General features: G+C 45.4%; 1 protein-coding gene across 5 annotated transcripts in view; it reads left to right on the top strand.

Annotated features, from left to right (window-relative positions):
- Positions 1–24708, top strand: part of Liprin-gamma (liprin protein kazrin) — a 75949-nt gene that overhangs the window by 16443 nt on the left and 34798 nt on the right. The window contains exons 1-3 of one of the 5 annotated variants that reach the window (XM_026815864.1): positions 2423–2479; positions 10235–10329; positions 23476–23609. The exons of 2 other annotated variants lie outside the window; for them this stretch is intronic. In XM_026815864.1, coding sequence (XP_026671665.1) covers positions 2438–2479; positions 10235–10329; positions 23476–23609 — 271 coding nt within the window. In that variant the 5' untranslated portion in view covers positions 2423–2437. Of the gene's footprint in view, positions 1–2422; positions 2480–10234; positions 10330–11662; positions 11804–23453; positions 23610–24708 lie in introns of those variants that run through there. 2 more of the 5 variants (XM_026815865.1, XM_026815866.1) reach the window with 2 other exon arrangements.

Genomic DNA, 24708 nt, shown 5'->3' with positions numbered 1-24708 from the left:
AAGGAATCTATTTATACGAACGGAGAAAGAGACACGACTTATACTGTTATGACTTAGAAGCTGTTATGCCCTCGAATAATAAACCATGGAACGAGCGAGAAGTGGATGGGTCATAAATGAAATGTCTGTTAACAGAGAGGAGTTAATTTACGCGTTCGAGTCGATCGATCCCTCGCTTAAAATCACCCAATCTTCACCCCCGGTCAAATAGCGAAGAAACGCGAGGAACCAATACCGACTCCGCCGGTCTCTCCTCTCATTTTCATTCGTTTACACGGCTTTCATTCGCGGGATAGAAAGAGGGAACGGAAGTCAGGGCCGCGGCACTCGAGCTCTTCCTTGTCATCCCTTTATCGTGCGGTGGAATCCCTCTTTCTCTGTTCCACCCCTCGTGCCACCCCACGTCAGGGTAAACAATACTCAAGCCTTTTGTACTCCCTTCCGAGCGGACTACCCGTTTCTCTGAAAGTGGATTCACGATGAATTTTTTTCGGGGGTTAAACGCATGCCAAAAGATACTCTATCGTTCTCCCTCGTTTTCTCTCCTTTCCCCGGAGCTTTTTCCACCGTCCTCTTTCCTCCTCCGGCCGGAATTCGGAACGACGACACGCGAAACGTTCTCACTCGTGACCGCAACACTGCACCTACTACGTGTCGGAATTATATTCATCCGTTGGCTGGACCGTGAAGCCAATTACCTTCGCGAGTTCAGATATCTGCGGTTTACGGAGAAACGAGCCTCGTTCGTTTCCAGGCTATCGCGATTATTTCTTTCGCCCGACGAACCGGCAGGGGTAATTTTTATACTCGTTGAGGTCGATCAGGTATAAAATATACTTCAAGAGGCAGCACTCTTGAACCAAAAGAATATATATTATATATACTATCTGGAGTTCCTACGAACAAAATTAATATCGAGTCACACTTGATAAATGGTTAAGCTTGCCATTTGTTCTCACGTTAAGCGTTTCTAAAGCTGTACCGGCATTATCGATTATGGCTACGGTTTTACGGCCCGAAGCTAATCACGAATGCCCGTGTCGTAAAAGTGTCCGACGATAGACCCGTAAGAAAAGCTAAGTGGAAGCGGAGATAAAGCGAGTCCGTGGGTCGCGTTGATCGAAGCGCAGTTCGATTTCGGTCGATAGCTTCTGGGAGCGAAATTGGAGCGACGCGGCATAACGGACGTTCGGCCTGGTTTCGCCGCGGACGGAGAATAACGGGTGCTCTGCCGTCTGACAAATCGTTTTCTCGTCTTCGACGCTTCTCACGTGGCGAACGCCCCGTCCGACAGGGAGCAAGCGTTTTGAAATGTTTCGTCGAACGTCAAAACGATTCGTCTCCCGACCGAACTAATTTCCACCCATCGATGAAAAATGCCTACCGAAGTCTCCAGCGTGTATTTTCGTTCCTAACGTGACCTGAAAACATTTTCGAATGTCGGAACTCTGAGACGCGTTCATTTCGTAATACCCGAAAAATTGGTTGTTAGAATATTCCGCAGCGATGGGGGACTCTTATCATGGCTGGAGGATCTTTCATTGGATTTCCACTTGATTGCCTCGTTTTCTCACCCGGTGTGATTAAGCGAGGGACCCTTAAACGCGAGCTGACGAGTGTCCGATCTGATACTGAAAGTACAGTGCAGTTCGGACACCTCGTAAAAATGGGATCGGTTAATGCGGGGAGACAAGTAATCGACTGTGCGCAAGATAAAAATATCGTAGTTCATGCTTCGATGTTGATACAATGGGATAGGCAAAAGTAGACTGCGTGTTCTCGCTGCGAATACGTGTAACGTGGAGAACATTAAAATAATGGTGCACGTCGTTACGTTTAAAGGATAAGAGAAACGTCGACTGCACCTTCTTAAAATGTTTTGTTTCGCACTAAACCGAAGTTTATTTATAGGCAGATATCGTGTTTTATGAGAAATACGTGGTACGTGTTAAAATCGTGAAAGTGCAGGCCGTCATTAAATCGACCCGAGAAGTTGAACGAACGATTTGCGCCCTGGAGGTGGTAATCCGTCGATTAGGATTATCCAAGGATTACCTTCCTTCCCCATCTGTTCCCGTTCTTTCTTCTCAGGGAATAAACGCGATTGCCATTCGAATCGTCTCGTCCTCTTCCGCTCCACGTGCTTCGCCGTTTCTCCACAGGAGCTCGTAAATTCACGAGGATCTTCGTTCTAATGCGAATCTGTTACCTACTTCCATTCCTTTTGTTCCTCGGCTCATATCAAATAGGAGGGAGCGTGTATGGTCGATTCTATTCCGATTCTGGGAAACCGTGCGACGCGTGTGAATAACGCTTTGAACGAATAAAGAAACGAGAAGTAAACTCGGCGAAAAACATTGCTTAACAAACATTACTGTTTTCGTTAAAAACATTTTGATTACTCTCGGCGCGCGCCGAGCAACGACTTCGACGCTGGATGGAAGAGCATCGGGAGCAAGGATCGTCCAGGGAAATAACGGTATTGAGTCAACAGAGGCATGATCAAATTCGCGGACACTATTACTGGGCGAAATGAAAATGCGTTCGTGCGCGGAAATTCGTATCGTAAATCTCGCAGGGCAAACGAAAAGCGGGATGTTGGATAGCTACGCGTTTTCGCGACGTTCCACGGGGTACTGAGTTTCTCAAAAAGGATGCATCGCTTTGATGTTTCGCGTTATTGCTTCTACTAACAGCACCGGTTTAGGTGACTGAAGTTTTAATTAGTCTCGCGATTAAACTCGAGCATCAATCGATTTTTCATGGAATGGAAATTTTTCGAATGAAAATTTATGTAGGAAAATGATTTAACATTTGCTGCGTCGCGAGACTACGGGTTTTATGCACTCGTACGAGAATCGAATCTGCGGAGAGCGTGAAGAATTCATGTACAGTAGATGACAAACGGGAACATTATGGAAATCAATTGCATGAGATAAATCTGGAGAACGAAAATTATTTTGACATCAATTCGATACGAGGCTAAGCTTCTTCGCGTATATTTTATCTACGGATGATCGTTCCGCTTGGTCAGGTGAAACTGTGCATTCTGAGAAGGATTGGAAATCCTAAAATTCCCGGTGTCCTGGCCTAGTGGAATGCAGCGAGGAAAAATCGAGGAAATCTTTTCAATTTCACGTGCATTCCTGCTCCCCGGATTACTCCCGGCTATTTCACAGTGATCCCGGAAGAACGAAACGTTATTCTTCTCTAGGTAGATCCGTGCATTCGGCATAAATTGTGTACGAAACAGTCGCCAGCTTCTAAAGTTTCCTGTTTCCCAAAAATAAACGACAAAGGAAAAAGTTCTCTCGATCGTCAAACTTGGGTCTCGATTCGGTTTCTCGTTTCGTGATTGGCGCAGGCGACGATGGGTTTAAAATACGTTGATCTCTGGTAAATTGAATCTCCACCGCGATTCGGAAAAGTTACGCCTTCTATGGTTCCTCGTGCAGATCCGGCTCTGTTCGTTCCCTCTGCGGTAAAAGTTCATTGTTTCAAAGGGCGGAATCTGTTCGCGGTACGGTGCGAGCTGTCGTTTTCGTGACCGAACAGATACGTGACCGCTGCCAGCAGGCTCCGCATTGGCCGCACATTCCCGATTATTTTTATCGTTATTGCCACGTTCCTCCCTTAGATTACACACCCCAATCGTGCTTCCGAACAGAAATTGAATTAAACTTCATATGTGGTACGAGACGTCTTGTTCGACAACTTTCGTCGTCAATGGTAAAGATGACGCGTCTTCTGCAATTTGAATCAGTCAGTTGCGAAGCGCAGTAAATTATTCTCTGAGATGCTCGGAAACTTTGACCAAGGAATACCTGAGCAAACCATCTAAAGGCCGAAGATCGTTTCAATTATTCCGATTAGAGTTCGTGAAGGAACATTAATCAAAGGTTACCAGGGAAGTGTAATTGCACTTGAACACTGAGGCAAAGCGAATGTGCCGGAGGAACCTCAGTCACGATTCAATGAGGACGAGAGAGACGAGGAGGAATCGGTTATCCGGAAGTGAGGCTACAAACGCGTGACATTTGGATTGTCGCACGTCCGTCGAGTTCGTTTTTGAAAAAGCGTCGGACTGAATGCGAGAAACGAGAACGACAGAATGGCTGTGTATTGTACAGCGAAGAGAATTCTCCTCCTTCTCCTCTCTCTCGTAATACTAAATCAATATCTAGCGGTGGGGTGACTCGGTCTATAGGGTGTTTCGAAAGCTACCGTCGAACCAGATACCGAACCATTGGCATCTTTTCGCGAACGTAGAATCTGAGCAAGGAAGACGTCGACGATACGAACAATAGGAGTTAGTCAGGGTCTACAGAAGTTAAATATTTGCGACGGGAGGGTGAGACAAGGGGTGAGTCATGGAACTGTCCCTTGCGTCACCGTCGATGGAGTTTTTGCAAAGTAACGCAGGGACCCACCGGTTTCTGTCTAATAAATCGATTTCGTTCGCTGAGTAAAAAACATGCAAATGGCACGTGGTAAATGATGGATCGTTATGAGTATTAATTGATAACGAGCGCTAATGTGGAAATAGCTCGGACGCATTTAATTCACTTTATTACGTCCGTGCGTTTCATACGTTTTCCATGAATAAATTCAACGGTTGCTGGAAATTAATCGTTCGTACGCGCACTCGATTTTCTTTCCAAACAACTGCCGCGTGTATAGCTTAACGAATTTATAAGGACGGTTCCAATAGGTCGCACAGTTCCATCAACGTTATTAAAGCCTTGTATCGGCGGTGCTAACGCAAACATGGGTCTGAAACGGTGGGTAATAGAATAACAGAAAGGTATCCGGAACTTGAGAGGAAGTTGATAAGTTTTTGGGCGAAAGGGACGAGCGAGGAAGGAAAATCGTCGTCGTACGTCGGAGGAACGAGGGTGGGACGATGGGAGGTCGGCGAGGGTCGTGTGTTCGTCACGTGCTAAGTGTTACGTGGCTCCATTCAACGGCGTTGATACATACGTCCCTGATGGATCATGCCCGAGAACCATATTGTTGGACGTGCAGTCGTAACCGAGAAATAAATGTGTCCGACAGGCTTAGTTGCCGTTGTGGGATTAGTTCTGACGTTGTCATTAAGTAAATTGGGGAGGGGAAAAGTTGCCACTGTTTGTCGCTCGTTACCACTGCGTACTCTTTTATATTCATTTCAATCGGACGTCTCAAAATGGATTGTCTCTGAAAATTCGCTCGGAGGAAGGCGGTTCAGGTACGTGTTTCTTTGGGCACGACTAGTCTGATAATTCGGTAAACAGAAGTTGTAAGGAGACCCGAAACACGAGGCCATTAGAAACACAAGCGAGGGTCTGCCGATAGAACTGTGTGCCGCAAATATTTCGTGGGGACACCCTGTATCAGGGACACTTGGTATTCGCGGCAAGTACTCTTGGCCACCCTCTTCGAGCTCGTAGAGTTAGTCACCCTGTTCCACCCTCGATTTTCCAACCGCCCTCGTCATCCAATACGGGGTGGCTCGAAAGTGCGAGCAATACGAACGTTGGAAAAAGCAAGGCGGAAATTGAACGGTGATTGCGGTGCGACGGGGTGCGAGAAAAAATTATAAGACTTGGCTCTGCTGGCGATCGACCGGTCATTAGATACGACGAACGTGTGTTCCCTGTTAGATTTTTCTTTTCTAAGAAGTTCAAAGATTTAGACTTGAGATTGTCCAACTTCTCCTGGTAATATAAAACTCCAATGGTCACACACATCTCCCGTTATCGGAAACATCGTCGCCGAAGGGCGCGCTGGAAGGAGGTTAAACGAGTCTTAGGGAAATTTCAGGAAAGTCCGATCTCACCCCTCGCGATTCTCCCCTCACATGACCCACCCTCGTCGCACTTAGTCATTCTCCCCTAACCTCGTTTCTACTCGTGCCGAAGGTACAGTGCGCCTTGGGGAAAGGGCGACCGGCACGAGAGAAGCCGAACGCGGGGGAGAGAATGGGACAGTCGATGTCTGGTGTAATGCATTGCGAGAAAATATGATATCCGGCGGATTCGCCGATCTCTCTCATCCATTTTCTTTTCCTACACGAGGCTGGTTTCCTCCGTTTCATTTCGTTCAAGAGTTACGCCGGCTTTCACCAAGCCGAACCCGAGTTTCGCTCTGAAGTTACGCCGACTGATAGAACAGAGGATATTGCGTCCGCTGAGGAAAGTAATACACTCGACGTATACCAAAACCGAATGCTCTTGTTGCACAAACACGTAGTTTATTGCTTTCTCCTAAGATTGCTGATGCTCGATTAACGATGAACCGTCTGATGCTCGCGCAATTTGCATTTTCTTCTCTAAAAATAAAAATCGTTTCCCAAAAGTAAGATATTTATAATTCTGACAGAGAATAAGTGAGATATGAAAAAGGGTGCCGGTGCCGTGGATATTTTCGGGATAATTGAAATCCTTGATTGCATGGATAAATTGCGCGCAAACGACGCGACCGGCAGAGATATTTTGAATTGAGGATAAGAGAGAAAAGACGGGAGACACGATCGATATCTTCATTACGATCGGATCGGGACTCTCCTCGCCTTCGGGACTTTATTTTGCCTCTGTCTCGGGATAAATTAATTCACTACTGGGCGATTAAATTCGTCGTTAAGTCGAAGACGTATTCGAACCGTAATCGAGCTTTTGCTCAATTAGAAACTTCTATTTTGTTCCACCGTATTTCCATCGAATCGTGTTCCATCGTATTTTCCGTCTATCGAGTAACTATTAATCGGGTTTAGGAAAACGACAGAAGCGATACGACCTTATTTCCGTACAATATTTTCGATACGAAATGGTCGTACGTCTGCAAAGATTGTTTGAGGTGTTCTTCTGGCGGTCGGTCGTGATATTTCGGCAAGTCATTTTCGGCGTGCAGGTGTTCGACGGACGAAACGAGGGTTCCGAGCAGTTTTTCACGAATCTTGGACAAGAGACCCACGTGGCCTACGTATCGGGGGCTCACGGTGGCCCTGAAGGCAGCAGGTGGTGTCTGTAGGTTCACCTGGACCTTTCGGATTTCAGGCGTTTCCGACTTCATAAATAACGAATTTCTCCCCGCGCCGTTCCCCGTTTCCCTGCGAATCCTCTTCGAATACGACCGTTGGTATTAATCCATTTCCCATATCCAGCAATTTATCGAACTCGTTAATCCGTGAAACAGCGCAACGAGAATTAACGAGGAACACGCGAAGTTACTTTCAATCCCATCGGGATATCCTTACCTTTTTTCGTTTCATATTTTCCCTGGGTTAAATTGAATCTCATGGTTTCACGCTTAATCTATTCCGGGATAGGATTTAATGCAATAGGAATCGAATGTTTCCCCCGCATTTTATTTCCTTCCTTCGCGATATGGTCCGATTTCATTCTCTAACGATTTCTATTCATGGGAGAATCTCTGCTGCTTTCATTCTCTCGAGTTTCTCTTTGCAAAGTGCCCGTACAAAATACCGCGGTAAAAATCATACTCTTCGAACAAGAAAACTTTTCCCCGATACTACGTTCTATGCAACGCGTATTCAATTCTTACTCCCGTGGAACATACGCACGCATTTCATCTCTTTGCCTCAAACATTTCTTATTCCGTATCGTTCAGCGAAGAGATAGAAATTTCCCGGAACGACGAACGTCGCGCAGGTAACGCCCCATTAATCACGAACAAGATCTCGTTTCGCGTGGACGTAACGTCTCATCGTCCAGTCTTATTCTCGATTCACGGTGTTCACCGTGGACGCGTGCCGAGGTGTTATCTCCCAAAGAAGAAACCAACGCGTGGGTGGCTCGCGCGCGTGAAACGTGTCAGCTGTTGTTAAACGGCTCGACGTTCACGAGTGGTGAATTTTCTTTCTACGTTCTTGTGACATTATTCCAGCTACGTCTGCGGTCGGAACGTGTGTATGTCTCTCTTTCGAATTTCGCCAATTCCGTCTGCCGATACACGGTTCCCTCGATACGTTCTCCGTGCCGAGAGCATAAATCCTGTGGCCAATTAACTCAAATATTCCTGAGGAGTTGTGACTCGTGCCGTTTCGCCTCGCACCCACGGGTACGAAAGCTGTAACTCGGACTATGCAGATGCTCGCGGACGTCTTTCCTCTTGGTCGCCTCCCAGTTTTTACCGTGGAACGACAGCTGCTCCTCGAAACCTTGTAGCATTTGCTACGAGGGCGAGGGGCTCCGGCGCCTTGTTTTCTGTGTGCCACGGTTAACAAGCCCATCTGGAGATCGCAGCCTCTGACGAGCAGGAGGTAGCCACGTTCCAAGGTACTGATAGCCCTTAGAAACGTACATATACATACCCATGGAATCGGTTCCTGTCCGTTTTAATGGAACCAACGTGTAACGTTCTTTAGAGAGCTTCTGTTTCCATCGACGATAAGATCAAAGACACGTACACGTAGATATTGAAAAATATATTTCGAGTATCAATAATAAAAATTGGAATACGTTGGATCTCGAACGTTAGCGTCAATTATTAAATTGCTTAATAAATATCGATGATGTACAGATAAAATGCATAGACACGTGCACGTGTGTATGTTCAGAGGGATTAGTCGCAACGTGCATCGATAATGCGCTTTGAATTTACAACTCCTCTTCAAAGAGGGAACGAGTACCAGTATCGATTTATCTATAGAAGGTTTCGAACGTTTCATAGTGTCCTGTATAATTTGTAGCTACATAAATACAAGAGCACTTAAATTCTCAAAGCCGTCGATACGGTCTAGCCTGTTCTCTTCACCCACACCGATGTTCATTGTTCCACTAAATGCCTTCCTGTAAACTTCATTTGTTCTTTTCTCATGTCTATTCACCATTACCGTCGAAACTCAACGTCTTGGAGCTGATTAAATTTGTATTTATTGTTAAAACATTAAAATCGATGATATTCAAATTATGACGTACCGCAGAATGGCGCAGCGTTCTTTATTCTAATAGAAGACGGAGCTCGACGGTGAAACCTTTTACGCTACGGAACACCGGAGAAAAATAGTCAGTAATTTGCCTAAAAACCCTTTTTACGCACCTTTGAGCTTCCACTTCCTTTTCATTATTAACCCCTTGACGCCGGACACTAAGTAAGATAAAAGATTATTTCGAAAGTTCGCTACGACGACTTTATAATCAACGAGAAGAGCACACTCGTTCCCTTCGGTCTGGTGGTTCTTAAAAACCGGAGTACACGCGTCGAACATTGACACGCGCGAAGTAAGAAGCGCGGGCACAGTTTGTGTAAGAAATTTCATTAAAGGGCGAGTCGCGAGACGATTCCTGACGTGGCGTCGACAGCCGCAGGGGATAGGATAGACAAAGGGGATAAGGAATTCGCGAAAGCTGATTCTCGCAGTTGTCGAAAGTCCAAAGACACGAGAGAGTCCGACTAAGGATATACGCGTCGTGCATTATTCAGCTAAGAGTCATCCCTTCTTTCGATTCCTTCTTCGTATTCTTTTTTCCTGCCTCCCAAAAGATCGTGCCTCGATTCTTACCCGTCGGATTCCCCCGGTTTTCGACCGCCACGGATCTTCCCCTTTCGAGCAGAATTTCAGCAGCTTATTGGAAAAGCATTGGCTCGAGCTGGCACTGCGCCTCCTCCGCCGCCTTTCCACTTCAGATAAGGGTCGAAGGAGGAGGCCGAGGAGGTCGAGTGGGCTCGAGCAGCTTGAGAATTAGCCGAGAGTCTTGCGCCAATGATAACGCAAATCGTATTGAATTAGTTGCTCCTCCGCAATCTGTCTGCTGTAAATCGTTAGCAAAAAATTTAATGGTTAAAAAATTTAATCGTTCGAATGTTTTTCTCTTATCTCTAAATGACTTCAGAAGAAATACGAATGAGTAAGAAATGAGCCGTTCAGTGCACACATCGATTAACTCCACTTTTTGAAAAATCTTAAATTTATGTGTCAAAGCACAAGTTATGATTATACCAAGTGCTTTGACACATAAATTTAAGATTTTTCAAAAAGTGGAGTTAATCGATGTGTGCACTGAACGGCATTTAAAACCACTGATCATTAATTTCATTGCAAAGTTCAACGAAAATACACGAACAAATTCGTTCGATGATCTTCATTAAATCTGATCTTCAGCGGCGTCGAGTTACTTTGTACATGAAGACGATTCAAGTTGTCGACACTTGATTCTAATTCGTCTTAAAATAATCACTTTGAAGTCTAAAAATAGCGAGCGTAATCTGACTTGATCGTTTCTCTCTGTCACAGGTACGTACACCCTCAACCCAAGCGTCTCTTTCTAAGAGAAACTCGGAGTTTAAGTTTCGCGCGAAGCTGACACCGGGCACCCACGTATGCAGACGGTGAGTGCGATCTATTCACGAGGTTTCATTTAAATGAAAAATCCGGCTTCGCCTCTCGTCTGTCGATTCACGCTCTCCTGCCCTAGTAACAGATTAAAGAGTGAAATACTTTACGTCATAATGCGATCTAAATCCCGACGAGGGTCAAAGGTAACATCGCACGATCCTGCTTCACATTTTGCAAACAATTTACCAGAAAACTTGTGGCAAAGAGCGGTGAAACGATGGGCATGGAGGGTAAACGCAACTTGTAAATTCATGGAAACATAATGCACGTCGCTCGGAGGATGATCGAGAAACAATGGTCTGGTATTCGATCCCCGTGTTCCCGGGTATCGTTGTTACATTTAACAGTAGAAAAATGTCTACCAGAGGCGCGCGCGAATAAAATGTTGCCTGCGTACGGCACGTTCGTGAATGCGAGCTGACACGGGTGTGTGCATCCACAATAATGTATTGTCTCGCGTCAGGTACAGTGGATATCGCGAACCGGTCTTTCTTTCTTCCTCGTCTCAGGTGTTTCCGCGATGTTACCACGGATTTTGTTTTTCCTCCCTTACGTACTTTTCCTCCTCGGTTCTTTTCTTGTTACGAGATATTCACCTTCGGCCCTGTTTTAAAACCGAAACATCTGCGGCTCAAAGAGAGGGAAACACGATAGGTACGACTCTGTTTAATTAAAACCCGCGAGGATTCATTGCGGCTTTTATATTAAAGATACTTTCTAGCCGCTCTAATTGCACGCCAACGTCGTTAATCAAATACTATGCCAGCCGGTGGTTGGTATGGTCGTTAACGCGAGCGTACGCTCGCTGTGTTTCGTCTGAATAGTTTTCCGTTGCCTTTTTTTCAAACGTACTCTACATAGTACATACATACTGACGGAGCTACGTCGGCTCACGGGAATATTCGCGCCACTGATATTTAGCACGAGAACTTACGACGAGTTCGATGGAAACGTTCGATCGCTTTATACAAATGAAATTCGGTAGCACAAGGTGTACGACGTTAGGGAACTTGAATAAAATGTAGTTGGCGGTAGTAAACGATGGTCTTCTGCAGACGTTTCCGTTTACGAGTCCACGCGTCTAACTGGTGGCGAACAAAAACCCGACCGAATAATAACGATAATAACGAGTGCAATAATAACTCTGTGGGCAGAAGTCGTTTCTCGCCGTCTGACAGCAGGCGGCCGGTAACCCTGCCACGATCCGGTCCTACCTCGAGGGCTTCTGAAACGAGGGGACGGTCCCCTCCACCGTGGGCCCGTCGGAGGGCCGCGGTCAGGTCGACTGGCCGACTTGGTTTCCCTCTTCAGTCCGCGATCAACCGGTGTTGGAACCGCACGTTCTATTCGTCTACCCTTGCCTCCGTGTGTGTACACCGTTGGATACTCGTCAGTGAATCGATCTAATAGCAATTTCCGATAACCGATAGTGCGTTCATTTATTTTCGATATTCGATCACGGAGGAGGTACGTGTGTCGGAAAAACGTATGGGACGATGAGAGTTTGAAAGGATCTCCGTTGGCGTGGCGTAAAGCGCGTGTTTTAACAGAGAGACAGAGGACTTCAATTAATCTCCGTAACGGAACTTGGCTCGGAGCTACGGCTCGTCGTGTCGTTGCCTATACAGGATTTTTCTACGGTTCGTTTGCTCGAATTCTTAGCTGAAATTGCCGTCCTACGTGAACCGTGGCCTATCGGGCAGATATAAAACGTTGTTCATCGTCCGTGAGCGGATTCCTTGAACCGTGCGCCCTTTTAGCTCCTCCGTGTTCCAATGTACCTTTTCCCTTCTCGTCGATTTCGTTTGATAGTTGATTTGCCTGACGTGAGAAATTGGTCGTCATAATGTAAATGCACAAAAGCCTTCCCTTTTTTCTTTCGTTTTTCAAGCGTTATTATCGCTAATAAGTTAGGTCGTCGCGCTTCCTTCCTTTGTCGAGGAATTTCCTGTGCGTATATTACCTAGGCTCGTGTGCCCGAACTGCAAACGTAGGCGTTCCCATGCTCGTGCGTCTTAAACTCGTTTGGAATTGTATATCGCCAAGTAGAATCTTGAGTGAAACGGCCCTCGCCAAAGCGAATCACTAGAGTAATCTTAGTTAAAGCTATAAAGATAATCGGCAGCAATCGTTTTACGTCCACTTGGTGAAACGCGAGAAATTCTCTCGAGTTTAAAATATTATACACCAAACGTGTTGTTGTCCCGATTTTAGATAGGTATTAAGCGATCAACCGACGTCAATATGTATTTTCGGGTAAACGTGCCTAATATAACAGCGAATGCATTTATCGTTTGCTCGTGCGACCTGAATCATAAGAAGTATCGGGAACGACTAGTTTTCTATTTGCCTGAGACAAATATTAGTCGGACGTGAGCATGTTTGCCGTGTCATTCGTTTGCAGCAAACACTGCCGGATTTGTTTGACAACGGTGATGCATTTTGAGAGAAGATACTGTAAATCGTGTTTAATTTCATAATATTCAGCGATATCGACACGATCCTTTTGTAATATCGTCGACGATGTTCAAACATCCCAAGTAAGCATCCGATACACGGTTATCACAGTTTCGACGGGATGACAAATCGATTCATTAACAAATCTCTCTTCCCACCAAATGAATCGATTATTATTTCATTCCTCGTTTTCCATGAAACGATCGTACACTCTTTTTATTTCAATTTTAAACTCGCTTCGTTTTGATTAACATCGCGTTTCGCAAAGAGGTGAGATTTCTGTTTTCTCTATTAATGAAAACTGCACAATAACGTGCTGCAATCGAGGATGGTTCGACCCGATGCATTTTTATTAATACCGTGGCAGCGTCGCGCACAATTGTGCCCAGGTGAAACGCTGTTATTCACGGTCCACTTCAAGGTAGAAATCTTCTTCTCGGAACAGCTGAAGCCGTGGGATGACAAAAAAGATACTGGGATCGTTGGTGGGTTACTCCGAAACCGTGGCACAATGGATTCTGGTCGATCTTTATACATAAGTGATGAACTACGGATTCTGTGTGTTCATAGAAAAAATAAAATGCACATTATTATTTTTCAAGGGTAAAACAAATTCTAGATTTCATTTTGTACGACGTTTCATTTTTCAAATAATTTGCGTAGTGGAGTAATTGGTTTATCGCGAAACAGTGCCGGTGTGCTCTGAAGCTTTTATAGAAAATATTTCTTGTCACGCGTTACTTATGATTGGCAAACGAGCCTCGTTCCAGCGTTTGAAAATATTCTCCGAAAACTCGGCGACGTTCCTCGCCGACGAACCGGTGTCGCCCGCGGCTCTCTCCGAATCGAGCACTCACGTTCCCCTGGCCTTTATTCGTAGTACGAATCTGCCACGAGTCCGGGTGCTATTCTTTCTCTCCCCTCTGTTGTTTCATCGTTATCGTTTGTGTATCTCCGTGACGGGATTCGCGTCTCCCCCGATTCGTACGGCGAGAAATTCACAGCACCGTAACCTACTCGATTCCTCTCTCTCACCGCTGCAACGAGGGCGCAGGACGGAAGCGAGCGATGCCGGTGCGTGGGAGGACATTCGTTTTTTTATTTTTTCATTTAGCGTCACGCTTGTCTCCGGCGAAATCCCCCTGATTTTTCATTCTGGCTTCCGCGTAATTTTTCAACTAGTGGGAAATTACTGGCCAACGAGATTACGGGATTACGTTACGCCGTGGAATACGATTCGACGTTATATGTATCCTTTAAAAGGAACTCCGTAGTATTCGTCCACTGGATTAAGCACTAAATGCTTCAAAGAGGGTAGGATTATTTAAATCGGAACGTAGATGAGCTTAGAATTAATAAAAATTAAATCTTCAGGACAGCTTTTACGATTCTACCATACGAGGTATTTCTGCGTCACTTTTATTCAACATTCACCGAGATTAAGCCCCGAATTATAAAAATTCTCCTTTAGAACATTTTTAGAATTCGACTTCTTTCATCGATCCGACTTTCCTTTGACGTTCGAACGAGAATAATTTTTATCCAAATATACTTGCTGCGTGCTCGCGATCGATGCGACGCAGCACGTAGAAAAAGATTCGATTTGACTTGTGTCATTGTGGACCACTCTCCTCTGTCGGTGTTGCATCGCGGCTGGTTCAATGGGTTACAAGTGGGCTCGGTGAACGGAAGCGAACAAACAATATTATACCGTCGAATCGAGCCGGCCGAGAGCGGATACGAGCAGGGAGAAAACGAAGTAGAAATTATGGGAACGCGAGATGGGTCGAGCGAAGAGGGAAAGCAGGAATAAAGGGGAATGAGGATTGAAAAATGGGAATAGAAAGAAATTCCAAAAATACGATGATGAAAACGAAAGGACAAACTGAACAAACTCGGGTGGAAGTGGACGACGGAAATAAGAAGCTGACCGAAGGCATTGCCGAGTGTAAAATGAAATCGCGAAGACGCACGTAAGGAAGATGAAACGGAAGAAAGGAGGACGTAAGAGAGTCGGGGTTAATTTCGTTTCCTTCTCGAGCCGACCGAGTTTCAACCGCAGACTCTCGGGCATCGTAAATGTGACTTCGCCTGATAAATGTATCACGATTGGTTCGCCTACTTTTTCCACTTCTATCTCCTCCGGCGCGGCGCAGTGCATCTTTGTTCACGGATTACGAGAAAGTGTGCCTCTAAATTGTATTCTCCACGGTGGGAGCCTGTAACTGTCTGAAGCAAATGGTATTACGGACGCCAACAATTTTATACCGTTGCCTACGGTGTTTCTTTTGTTACCGCGGCCAACTGATTAAAAATGAATTTCGTAAAATTCTCAAAGCGTCGAACAACAGGACTCTTGATTATATCCTGTCGAAGGATCGTGTTAAATTCAACAGGTCTTCACTTTGGGCACTGTGTTGTTTCGCCGTCAGTTTATTAATCTCGACGTAAAAGAAGGTTTACGACGCTCGTGCGTCCTCGTTGGACTCTACGATGCTTGAGATACTTACTATTGACTCAACGTCGACGAAGACCACGGTTTTGAATTCCGACGTCCGTCCGTCCGTTCGTTCACGACCCGATCGTCGAGGAAAGTCTCGCGGCTCTTAAATTATGTTTCCGCATCGGCAATCGCATTTCAATGAATAATTATCAACGAGCGAACGGAAGTGGAAACACCGATCGAAGGAGTGGCGGCGTGCCGGATCGGGGTTCGAAGCGGATTCGCGCAGCGTGGGAACGATTCCGCTCTGGATGAGCCCGAGTCGGAGCCGGAGGGCCGTGGAATGTTCACCGGCAACTTCTTCCTTCGGCTCCGTCTCTCTCGTCTCTTCTTTTTATTACTCGCATCGGGTCGTACGCTCGTTTTATCTCGTACCGAGGTTCAAACTGATAAACGTCGCGTCCATCTCGTGGCTCCCATTGTCAGTCATCGGTGTCTCTCCTCCTTCGTTTTATATTGAAATACTTCGACTCCCGTCTCTTCTTGAAACGAGAGATGGTCGACCCTAATTGGAAGATTTACAGCAACAGTGATCATCGAGTCGCGTCAGTGGCCGGTCGATGAATAGAGAAACAGTTAATACGTCGAATCGTTTCATCAGGTATGGAATACGTAAAGGAACGGAATAGGACACGCTGTCGAATGTTCAGATAACCGGAAGTTACATGCGTACCGATAATCGAGATCCGGGCTCCTGTCCACGTAGTCTCGAATATTTGCATCTCGCTTTATAGGGCAATAAATATTTATTAGAATTTACTCGGTTTCCCTCGGCCGCGTAGCAGTGGTGTTCCGTGTTGCCGAAAAATCGATACTCCGAAGTGGAATCTCGGTCGACACTTTCCTGCGCGGTAAGAAGCGCCGTTACTCGCTCCTTTATTCCCACCCATCTTTTTCCCTTTTCATTCGTTTCGATTTCGCGATTGGCGAGAGCTACGCGACCGTAAAAGATAACGATAATGACAAAGGAATGGAAAGACCGTTTTCAGAGCCTAGATACGTTTGACATATATACATTTATGAGAATCGGCTATCTGCATATCGATCCCGCTGAACGTTCGGTCGCCACCTTCGAGGATTTCCTCTATTTACATCCGTTACTTATTCTACGACGCGTCTCGTTGCCTTTCGAGAGACTCGGCTGTCTGAATTTTATCATAGATCAGGAACGAGGAACACGTATCGCTTTCATTCGTCTACTTTTGACGACAGTACAGCGGAACCGGAATACATTCAGATAAAGCTGGTTCCTCGAGTTGAAACGAGTAATGCCTCTTACGAGTAAAAGCCTTGGTTACATTCGGACGCACCGTTTATCATTTGAACGCATGCACGTTTCTGTCGACCGAGTGTCCTGTTCAATCCGGTTTCTCGGTACCTTCGCGAACGACCTTATTACGATTTAAGGCCGCGGACCGTGCCGCGTACGTTTGTTCACCCGTGGAGGGAACCTTCGTCGCGCGGCGAGCAGCAACTTTTACAGCAAAACGGGAACGCGACGAGACGAGTGCCTTAAATGGCCCGCGGTACTTTTGCTCGTTTTCAATGCCGCCCGACGAGAATGTGACGCAACCGGCGCGTTATCCATTCCCCGGCATTCTTCAATTTTCCATGGAACACGGTAACACCGCGTGGCTTTTACTCCGGTGTCCCCGCCAACGCAAACGCGATACAGCAACGGTCTTACCTTTTGTCCATTTGCATTTTTTCCACGCCTTGAACAGCGAATTTCGTTAAACGTATTTCCTCCGACGCGGACAAGGGAGGGAACGCAATTAACTCCGGGAAATTGTGTGTGTGTGTGTGTGTCCCGTTTAATTATTATTCCGTTAATAAGGGGGATGCCTTTTTAGAAATTCTTAATTGAACGCGCTTGGATAGGTCTCGCTCCTTTATGAGTATTCATTCTCCAAACGATATCAATTTTAATATCGTGTTTACTCTGTGCGGCAATTAGGGCCGACCGACGATAAATTGCAACTTGATTGCGAATCGAGTCAGTTAACAACGTTCGGAAGCGCGTAACGCGGTTTCCGATACACGAAAAACTCGAGAGCCGAGCTGACGGGGCATGATGATGAACTCGTACAACAGGTTCATACAGTATTCACGTTCAACGGACGTTCCGACCGGCGCGCGAACTGTATCGCGTGTCATTGTGCGTCACGTGCAATGCTTCCTGCAATCACGGTGCACGTCTTTTCACTTTAGCGTCCCCGGATGGACGCTGATCCGATCCGTCGCGGATTTACGTGGACCGGAAATCGATGGGCACACGTAAATATTATATTTCGAACGAATCGAGGCACGAGAAGGAATAAAGTTCAGAATCGAGGGCTTTCGAATGATGAACACAAAATTATTCCGATACTAATTTGTAATACTGATCGTATCGCCGAACGAGCTTCGTTCTACAGCAACGTCCTCGCGATGCATAATGATGTCGGACGAATTCGTATCAGACCGGTATGTTATCTAACACACGAGCGAAATCTAATCCATAGCCAGGTTTCTCAGATAATGTCAGTTTCATCAGGGAAGTGAACAATATAATCAGAGCACGCCGTATCAGACTGTGAACTCAGCCTGACAATGTAATTGCTTTGTCTCCCACGGCTTTGAAACGACCCGATCCACGATCGTATAAGCGCAATCAAAACCCCTCCTCGTATACCTATGCGTGCACGCTCGGTTCTATGCGAGCTTTCATGTCGCGCAACGAAGGATGCAACAGATCTCCATACGGCGTTCTTTCGTTCTCGTTCATTACTCGGGCCGTCGCCTTCCTTTCTTCTTTTCTTCTCCTTCGCGTCACCCTTGTCTCTTTCGCTCGTTTATTCACTTACCACGAGAGGAACGGGTACGTGCACGAAACGACCGAGCCTACAGCGCGCAATTAAGAAGCGATTTAATGCGACTCCTCGCGGACGAACTTTCGCGTATGGTGGACGTAGAGCATCGTCCGAGCGCCCGAACTATCCGGGAACAACAGTTCTGCCGATGTTCTCCATAATTTGCAATCAATCGATAAACCGCTTCACGGGTCGCATTTAAGGATGTATTGGTTTACAATCAATCCCAAAAGTTTATGTACTTTATAAAACTGCATTTCCCATAATTAAAAAGAAATCAGACGTCGGAAGAACAATGCTAATAATAAATAGCTACGTGCTAAAAAGTTTAGAGCGAAAATCCATTNATCTGTAATAACAAATTCAACATGCTAGCATTGTTTAAGTGTATAGCCTATATATCCTTAAAAACCGAGTCGAACAATCTTAAAACACACCGTGGTTCGACTCCTTCCACTGAAACTTCGTTAAAATTATTCGTCGTATAAATAGACGTCATTAATTGAATAATTCGTCAGTAAAGTGGAAAACGTCAATCAAAGTGTTTCACATCTTCTATTGTATTAAAGAACGACACAGTTAGTTTAATTCCCATAAATGGAGATGATAAATTGAGTTATCGATTCCAGTGTTGAGGAGCGGGTTCGGTCGTTCGATATTTTATTGTAGAATGGGTCTTCTTGTACTTGATGTTCCGAGTAATTTTCCGCACACGACGCGAGCGTGCCTTTTTTTCAGCGCGCAGCTCCTACGATATAACCGCCGTATAAATATTCATGAATTTCGTTGCACCGTTCCCTCCGAGTCCATTCCGTTTCTCGTTCACGTCATTTTCCTCTCACCCGTTAAACACGCGTCTGTTCCTTTTTCCATCTTCCTCCTCTGTTACGGGAGAGTAGTCGTTACGCACAGCCGCGAAGGGCTATGGGAGCGCATCGTGGTATTTTTTTGGCACGGTGCATCTAAAAGCCATGTGCTAACGACGTCGCTAGGGGTATCGCGCGACGGTATTACCGTGCATAATGTTCAGCTTTTGACAGAATTAGGCGCTAAAAGCAGCTTGTATGACGCGTGTAAACCTCGTTTCTACCGTTCGGAATTGAGAGCGGTAAAAAATGCGACGATGTGTCCATCGCTGTACGAGGGGAATGGCTTGTGGCGATTGACCGGGGAATCCGCTCGGTGTATATGTAAAAGGAAAATTTTATTTTCGGATGGGTTATTCGAGGAATACGTGCAGTCTGGATATCACATTAGTTTACATAATGTAATCGTTTGATCAAAGATTCAAGCTGAAAATAGAAGCCAAACCATGAATCTGGCATCTCTCGAGGAATTTTAAATGTACTTTTGTGACATGAATTCAACATTCTAAGTCATGAAATGACTTCCGTGAAAATTGTCGCGTCACGTTAAAGGAGACGCGAGCGTGCAATTTTCAGCAAGGAAAAGAGTTTAGATACCGTTCGCATTGTCCGCGGCGCGGTGGTCACGGATCGTCGATCCTTCCGGTCCGATCCGGCTTTCACCGTTACGGCTCATCCTGAATGCTCTTTCGAGCGAGACAGATTGTTCCAACTCTTATTGTTCCCGCGCGACATAAATCAAGCAGGTTGATCGCGAACTGATCGTGAATTCCGTCTTCAGGCTTAAATCATTAGCGTACGATTGTCTTCTTCATCGAACATCGATTAGATTTATAGACGTCCTCCAATTATTCTGTCTGATTAATCGGATTGAAGGATCATCAAATTTCGTTCGAAAAAGCGGACGGACTTCTCGAGATTTCTATAAACGCAGTGAACTAGTCTGTCTATAAAGATTCTGTTCAGTCACTTTAGTTATAAACAATTTTAATTCGTCAGAATACGCGGATGCACTTATTTAACGGCCTGTGTCATACAGCAAAATGATACGTTACACGTTTTGACAAAGTCATTAAGTGACGCATACTTGCTGCCTCGATCTGTGCATTAAAATTTGTATCTCCTATTTCGAACTGTAACGGAAGAACGCAACAGCGTCGGGCGATCAGAAAGGACGAACAGGGGGAGTGGAGAAAACGTGCGAGAACGGAACGAAAGCGACAGTGTTTAATCATTGCCGGGTGGAGAGAAGCGAGGGTGACGGTCTTTTATTTCTTCAGCTTTCTCCTTAATTAGCGAGCCACCCGGCCGCTAATTATTACGTTACGTTTGCATTAGGCTGCTGCATGCACGAGTGTAGCGATCCCCCCCGCGTGTTTCATCCATTCGTTTCGTTTCCCGGTCGCGCGTTTGCCTCGGCACAAAGATGAAAAGTCCTCACCGCGCAAAGGAAACCCCGTCAGAGGTATCGTTACCCTCCTTTCTCCCAACGTGTGAAGTATCGAGCAACCGGGGTTACGCAATGATGATCAAAAAGCTCTCCGCCCGACGCGGCGTTACCACTTCTCAATGGATTTGCTGACAACATGAAACGTGCATAAAATATTATGACGTATATTATGTTCGTACTTGTTAATACTGTAAAAAAGTTTCAGAATAAGATGATGCAATATTGATTCGAGAACTGTAATTGGGACGCCTCGAACAAAAGGATAAAAGGCTTGTCGGGGAGGGTATTAAATAGATTGCACATAAACCTTTGCGTGGCCCGACCTAATTTCGAATCGCAAGCGAGTATATAGGTCGTTAATTAACTGTTAACGTTGCACTGGGATTAAGTTGGAGAACGATTTTATTTCCTCGATACTGGCCTTTTATATTGTGCAAGCTTGCAATTGTTTATTTATACGAGATTCCAAGTGTCTGTGAAGTAGATTTAGTATACAAGAGAAACGGTATAGAATTCGTTTGATCGTATTAATTGGAATCTGACTCGTCTCAAGGTTTCGTCAGCCTAGATATCACCTTGCCCGCGAAACCTTAGTGTGAATCATGTTCTAAGCAAACTAGAAAACCTATTTCCATTAACAAGATTCTGCGAATAATAAAAGATTGTTGTCTGGATAACGAGGAGGACGGATTTTCTGGGCAGGAGGCTTATGTGTCGGGATAGGAATCCTCCTTTTGGCCGTCTCTCGTTTCTTCTCGGCTTTGTCGGTCGATCGATGACGCGTCTTTTAAAAGGATGTGTGGTCCATTGAGCATCCGTTGCACAATGGCTCTTTGGAGGCTCGTAAATACAAATTACACCGGCATTATCCACCCTATTCTGAGATAGGAACATCCAGATTCCGCTCGGTTATAGCGATGTGAATTTTCGCAATGCCCGTAATTACGACGTTTGCGATTTGTCATAGCCACGCCCGGCTCAACGATTTTTTAAGAACAATTACCTAAACGAATTTTCATGTCCAGGCCACAGTATAAGAAAAAATAATATACGTATTGGTCCAGGCATCTCGTTAACCTGCCTAGATAGTCTTCACACGGGCTCCGTAAATAGACAGAGCGGCAAGTTTACATTTTAAATCCCCCCAGTAACGTGGTCGGTCGGTAGGTAGTATCGCTGGAAAACCGGCAAAGCCATTGCTTCAAAGTTTACGTTCCGCGAGTTTTCGCTTCCCTTTCACGTAAATCAAGGCCGTGCCTCTGTTTCAAGAATTATCATCCATCCCGAAACTTCTGACAGAGGAAAGGATCCAACGTCGTGATTCACATTCCGCCGACGCGGTGCGGAAAGGTGAAAAGGCAAGATTGCTGCTAGAACAAACGTTCCGCGTCAGCTTTTCGCTGTTTCCTCGAAAATGGAATCTTTTAACGAGATCTTCCTTTCGTTTTTTCACCTCGCGGATCAAATTGCGCGGCTGTTTCTCTCATATCCAAGTCCTGTATTCAGAATAAAATACTTTCCCGCGGTTCTGTTAACTTGGGAATCTTGAATGATGTACGAGAAACATAATCCAGGGCGATGTTGATATAAATTCTGAAAGCTTGCACATTAGGGCGACTTGATATCGTGTTGGTGTCTCCAGTATCTACGGGACTTATTAACAAAAACGTTGTGAGCTCGGATAACTCTTGTTTACGGTCTCGTCGTAAGGTAATATCGTTACGGGGCAGTAGTTCGACAAGGAATATATAGCGATGGCAGCCCCTAAAAATTCGTCGAGGCTGACGGTCCCCTGTTTTACGAGGGTACCGTGTGCGTACGGTTTTTCCCCCTCGCGCCGGAACTCGATATTCGATCGTCATAATTTATCATTACGGGGGGTACGGGACACGTTCAATAAATCCACGCCGTGCAAGTTACCGCGTTGATTTATACGTCGTGGTGACTCTGCTCGTAAGGGAGACGATGCAGTGCCCTCAAAACTTACCGGGCAACAATACTTGGCAAAGTTTCACAAAGACAAGAAATTCCTGACATGCAAATTGTCTGTATCTCATAAACAGACTGCGAATTTTAATTTATAGCAAAATTGTCTAAATGGGAGAGTGTAAAGAACGCACATAGTAGGACACGAAGCGTCGATATTAAATTGTATAGGATAACGTTTGAAGAATCGAAGTACATTATTTCTTAAATCGATACAATACAAAACCTGGTTATGTCTCATTTTCTGGGATTTAACTTCTTAATCGCTCAACTTCGCTGTTAGTAAATTTCTGTTTTCTCGTTCGGCGTACTGAATCAATACAGCCTGTCTCTGTCATCTCGTTAAATTCTTCTCGGTGCCTTTAAATCGTTTACCGTGAGATACCGAATGCACAGAATAATTGCGAGTATTTCATCAGTTAACGGAATAGAGCCGGTATTATATTAATTTAAGGCGTATAAAGGGAGAGCTTGGGACTCAATGATCCACGGGATTTCAACCTTTGCCGCTTTTAATCTCGGTATCAGTTTGTGAGACGATTCTTCGCAATCTCTCGGCCGTGATCAAATGATCTACATTTAATTAAAGAGAAACTGTCATCGAAGTATGCCAGTTATGCACGTACGCATGAACGCGCGTCGTTACGTAATGTTTATCATTGTTCGCGAACGGCGCGGCATGGGAAATGGTTTTTATGTTTGCGTCGACGATCGTTGATGGTCGAGTGAAAGTGCAGGATTCACGGGAAATTCCATTCTCACCGTTGTGTAATCAATTGTGATCTCTTGTTTACGCTGAGCCGTTACTGTTGCACGTCTGTCAGCTATTTTCCCACGATTCTAATTATTTCCTCGAATAAAAACGTGTTCCATCCTTTGGGCCTCTCACGCTCATTGAACATGATCGGTACAGAGAGAAGACGCGAAACGCCACGAAACGGAGATTCGGAATAAAGCTCAGGACATCGGAGAACTGAGATGTAGAACGTAACGTCAATTTTAGATGGTCCCTTTATTCCGTCCAGGAATACAGGCTCCGTGAAGGACCCACTCAGAAAAATGAGTGCAGCCGTAGAAAACGGCGTGGATGCCTCGAAGCCGCCCGGCGCGGGTGTTTTCTCGAGGGCATTCGCTAAACGGGCGCAGCCCTTCGAGGAAGGTGAGTCTCCCCTGCGGGGGAAAAAACAAATGGTACAGGGATTACTGCGGATGCACATGGGGCTTTTTTTGGTGATTGGTCGTTAGTACTTCATAAAGCGCAATAACCGGGTGTAAACCGGCTTCGAAAGACATCCTCGGGACTCGTAATATACGTGTAGATGGCTTTTAGAAGAGGGTGAATCATTCGAACGAAGTGGGGGATGCACGAATATTTATTAGCAAATATCCACTGGCTTAATCAATAAAAATGCTACCTTAAATCATGAATTGTTATCGTTCGAGCAACTTATGCAATCATCCGTTCGGACTTGGATTACTGACTCTCTACTAATCTTCCTGCTTAATTTCGTTCGATTTAACAAGAATTTCGTAGAAAATAAAATGCGACTGTGATCAGAATATGAAGATACTATTTGTAAAAACTCGTTTCATATTCGACTCGGACAATTTCCTGCCTTCTCTACGCCCGTATGGGCACATCGAGTGGGTTCCATTTTACGCAGAAGTCCGTAAAGAATATTCCACCAGGTTTTGTACAGTCGCACAATATCAGGCTATCCCATATATCCGGGTAACCCCTTCGCGGTTGCCTGGTAGTCTCCTAGCGACCTCGTGCTGGAAGCGCACTTAACGTGCTCGCGTGTTTGCACGTAGACCTATATACCAGCCGGAAGGGTCGCCCAGGTCTACCCAAGTCCTTTATGTGCTTTACACTTGCGCGTACCTGACCGTAAGCCGATGCGTACACCGGGTGTTCGCCTTGCCTCCGCGGAAACGTAAAATCATCCGCTGCCAACGAATTATTTATAAACGTCTTCTAGCAGTTTTCATTTTATTAACGAGACCAGACGTTTAATTCTCATTACTTTATAGTCAAATAAAAGTCGAATTTTCATCTGATATTCTGATTGGCAGGATAGTTTGTAGGAAGCGCAGGATTTTTTAATTCTGTAAACGAGGAAGCATCATCGTCGTGTCAATTTGTTAAGGCGAAGTAGTCTTGTTGGTAATTTAGTTTCGCAGCTCGACGGAACAAATAATTCCTAGCGTAATTGCGTGAAGTTCATGCCGGCGCTCGCGATGCGAGAGTGTTACAT

The sequence above is a fragment of the Ceratina calcarata genome, unplaced genomic scaffold, assembly GCF_001652005.2.
Source record: "Ceratina calcarata isolate Rehan_Ccalc_2016 unplaced genomic scaffold, ASM165200v1 scaffold48.2, whole genome shotgun sequence".
Lineage (NCBI taxonomy): Eukaryota > Metazoa > Arthropoda > Insecta > Hymenoptera > Apidae > Ceratina > Ceratina calcarata.
This window is presented reverse-complemented; position numbering and strand designations above follow the sequence as displayed.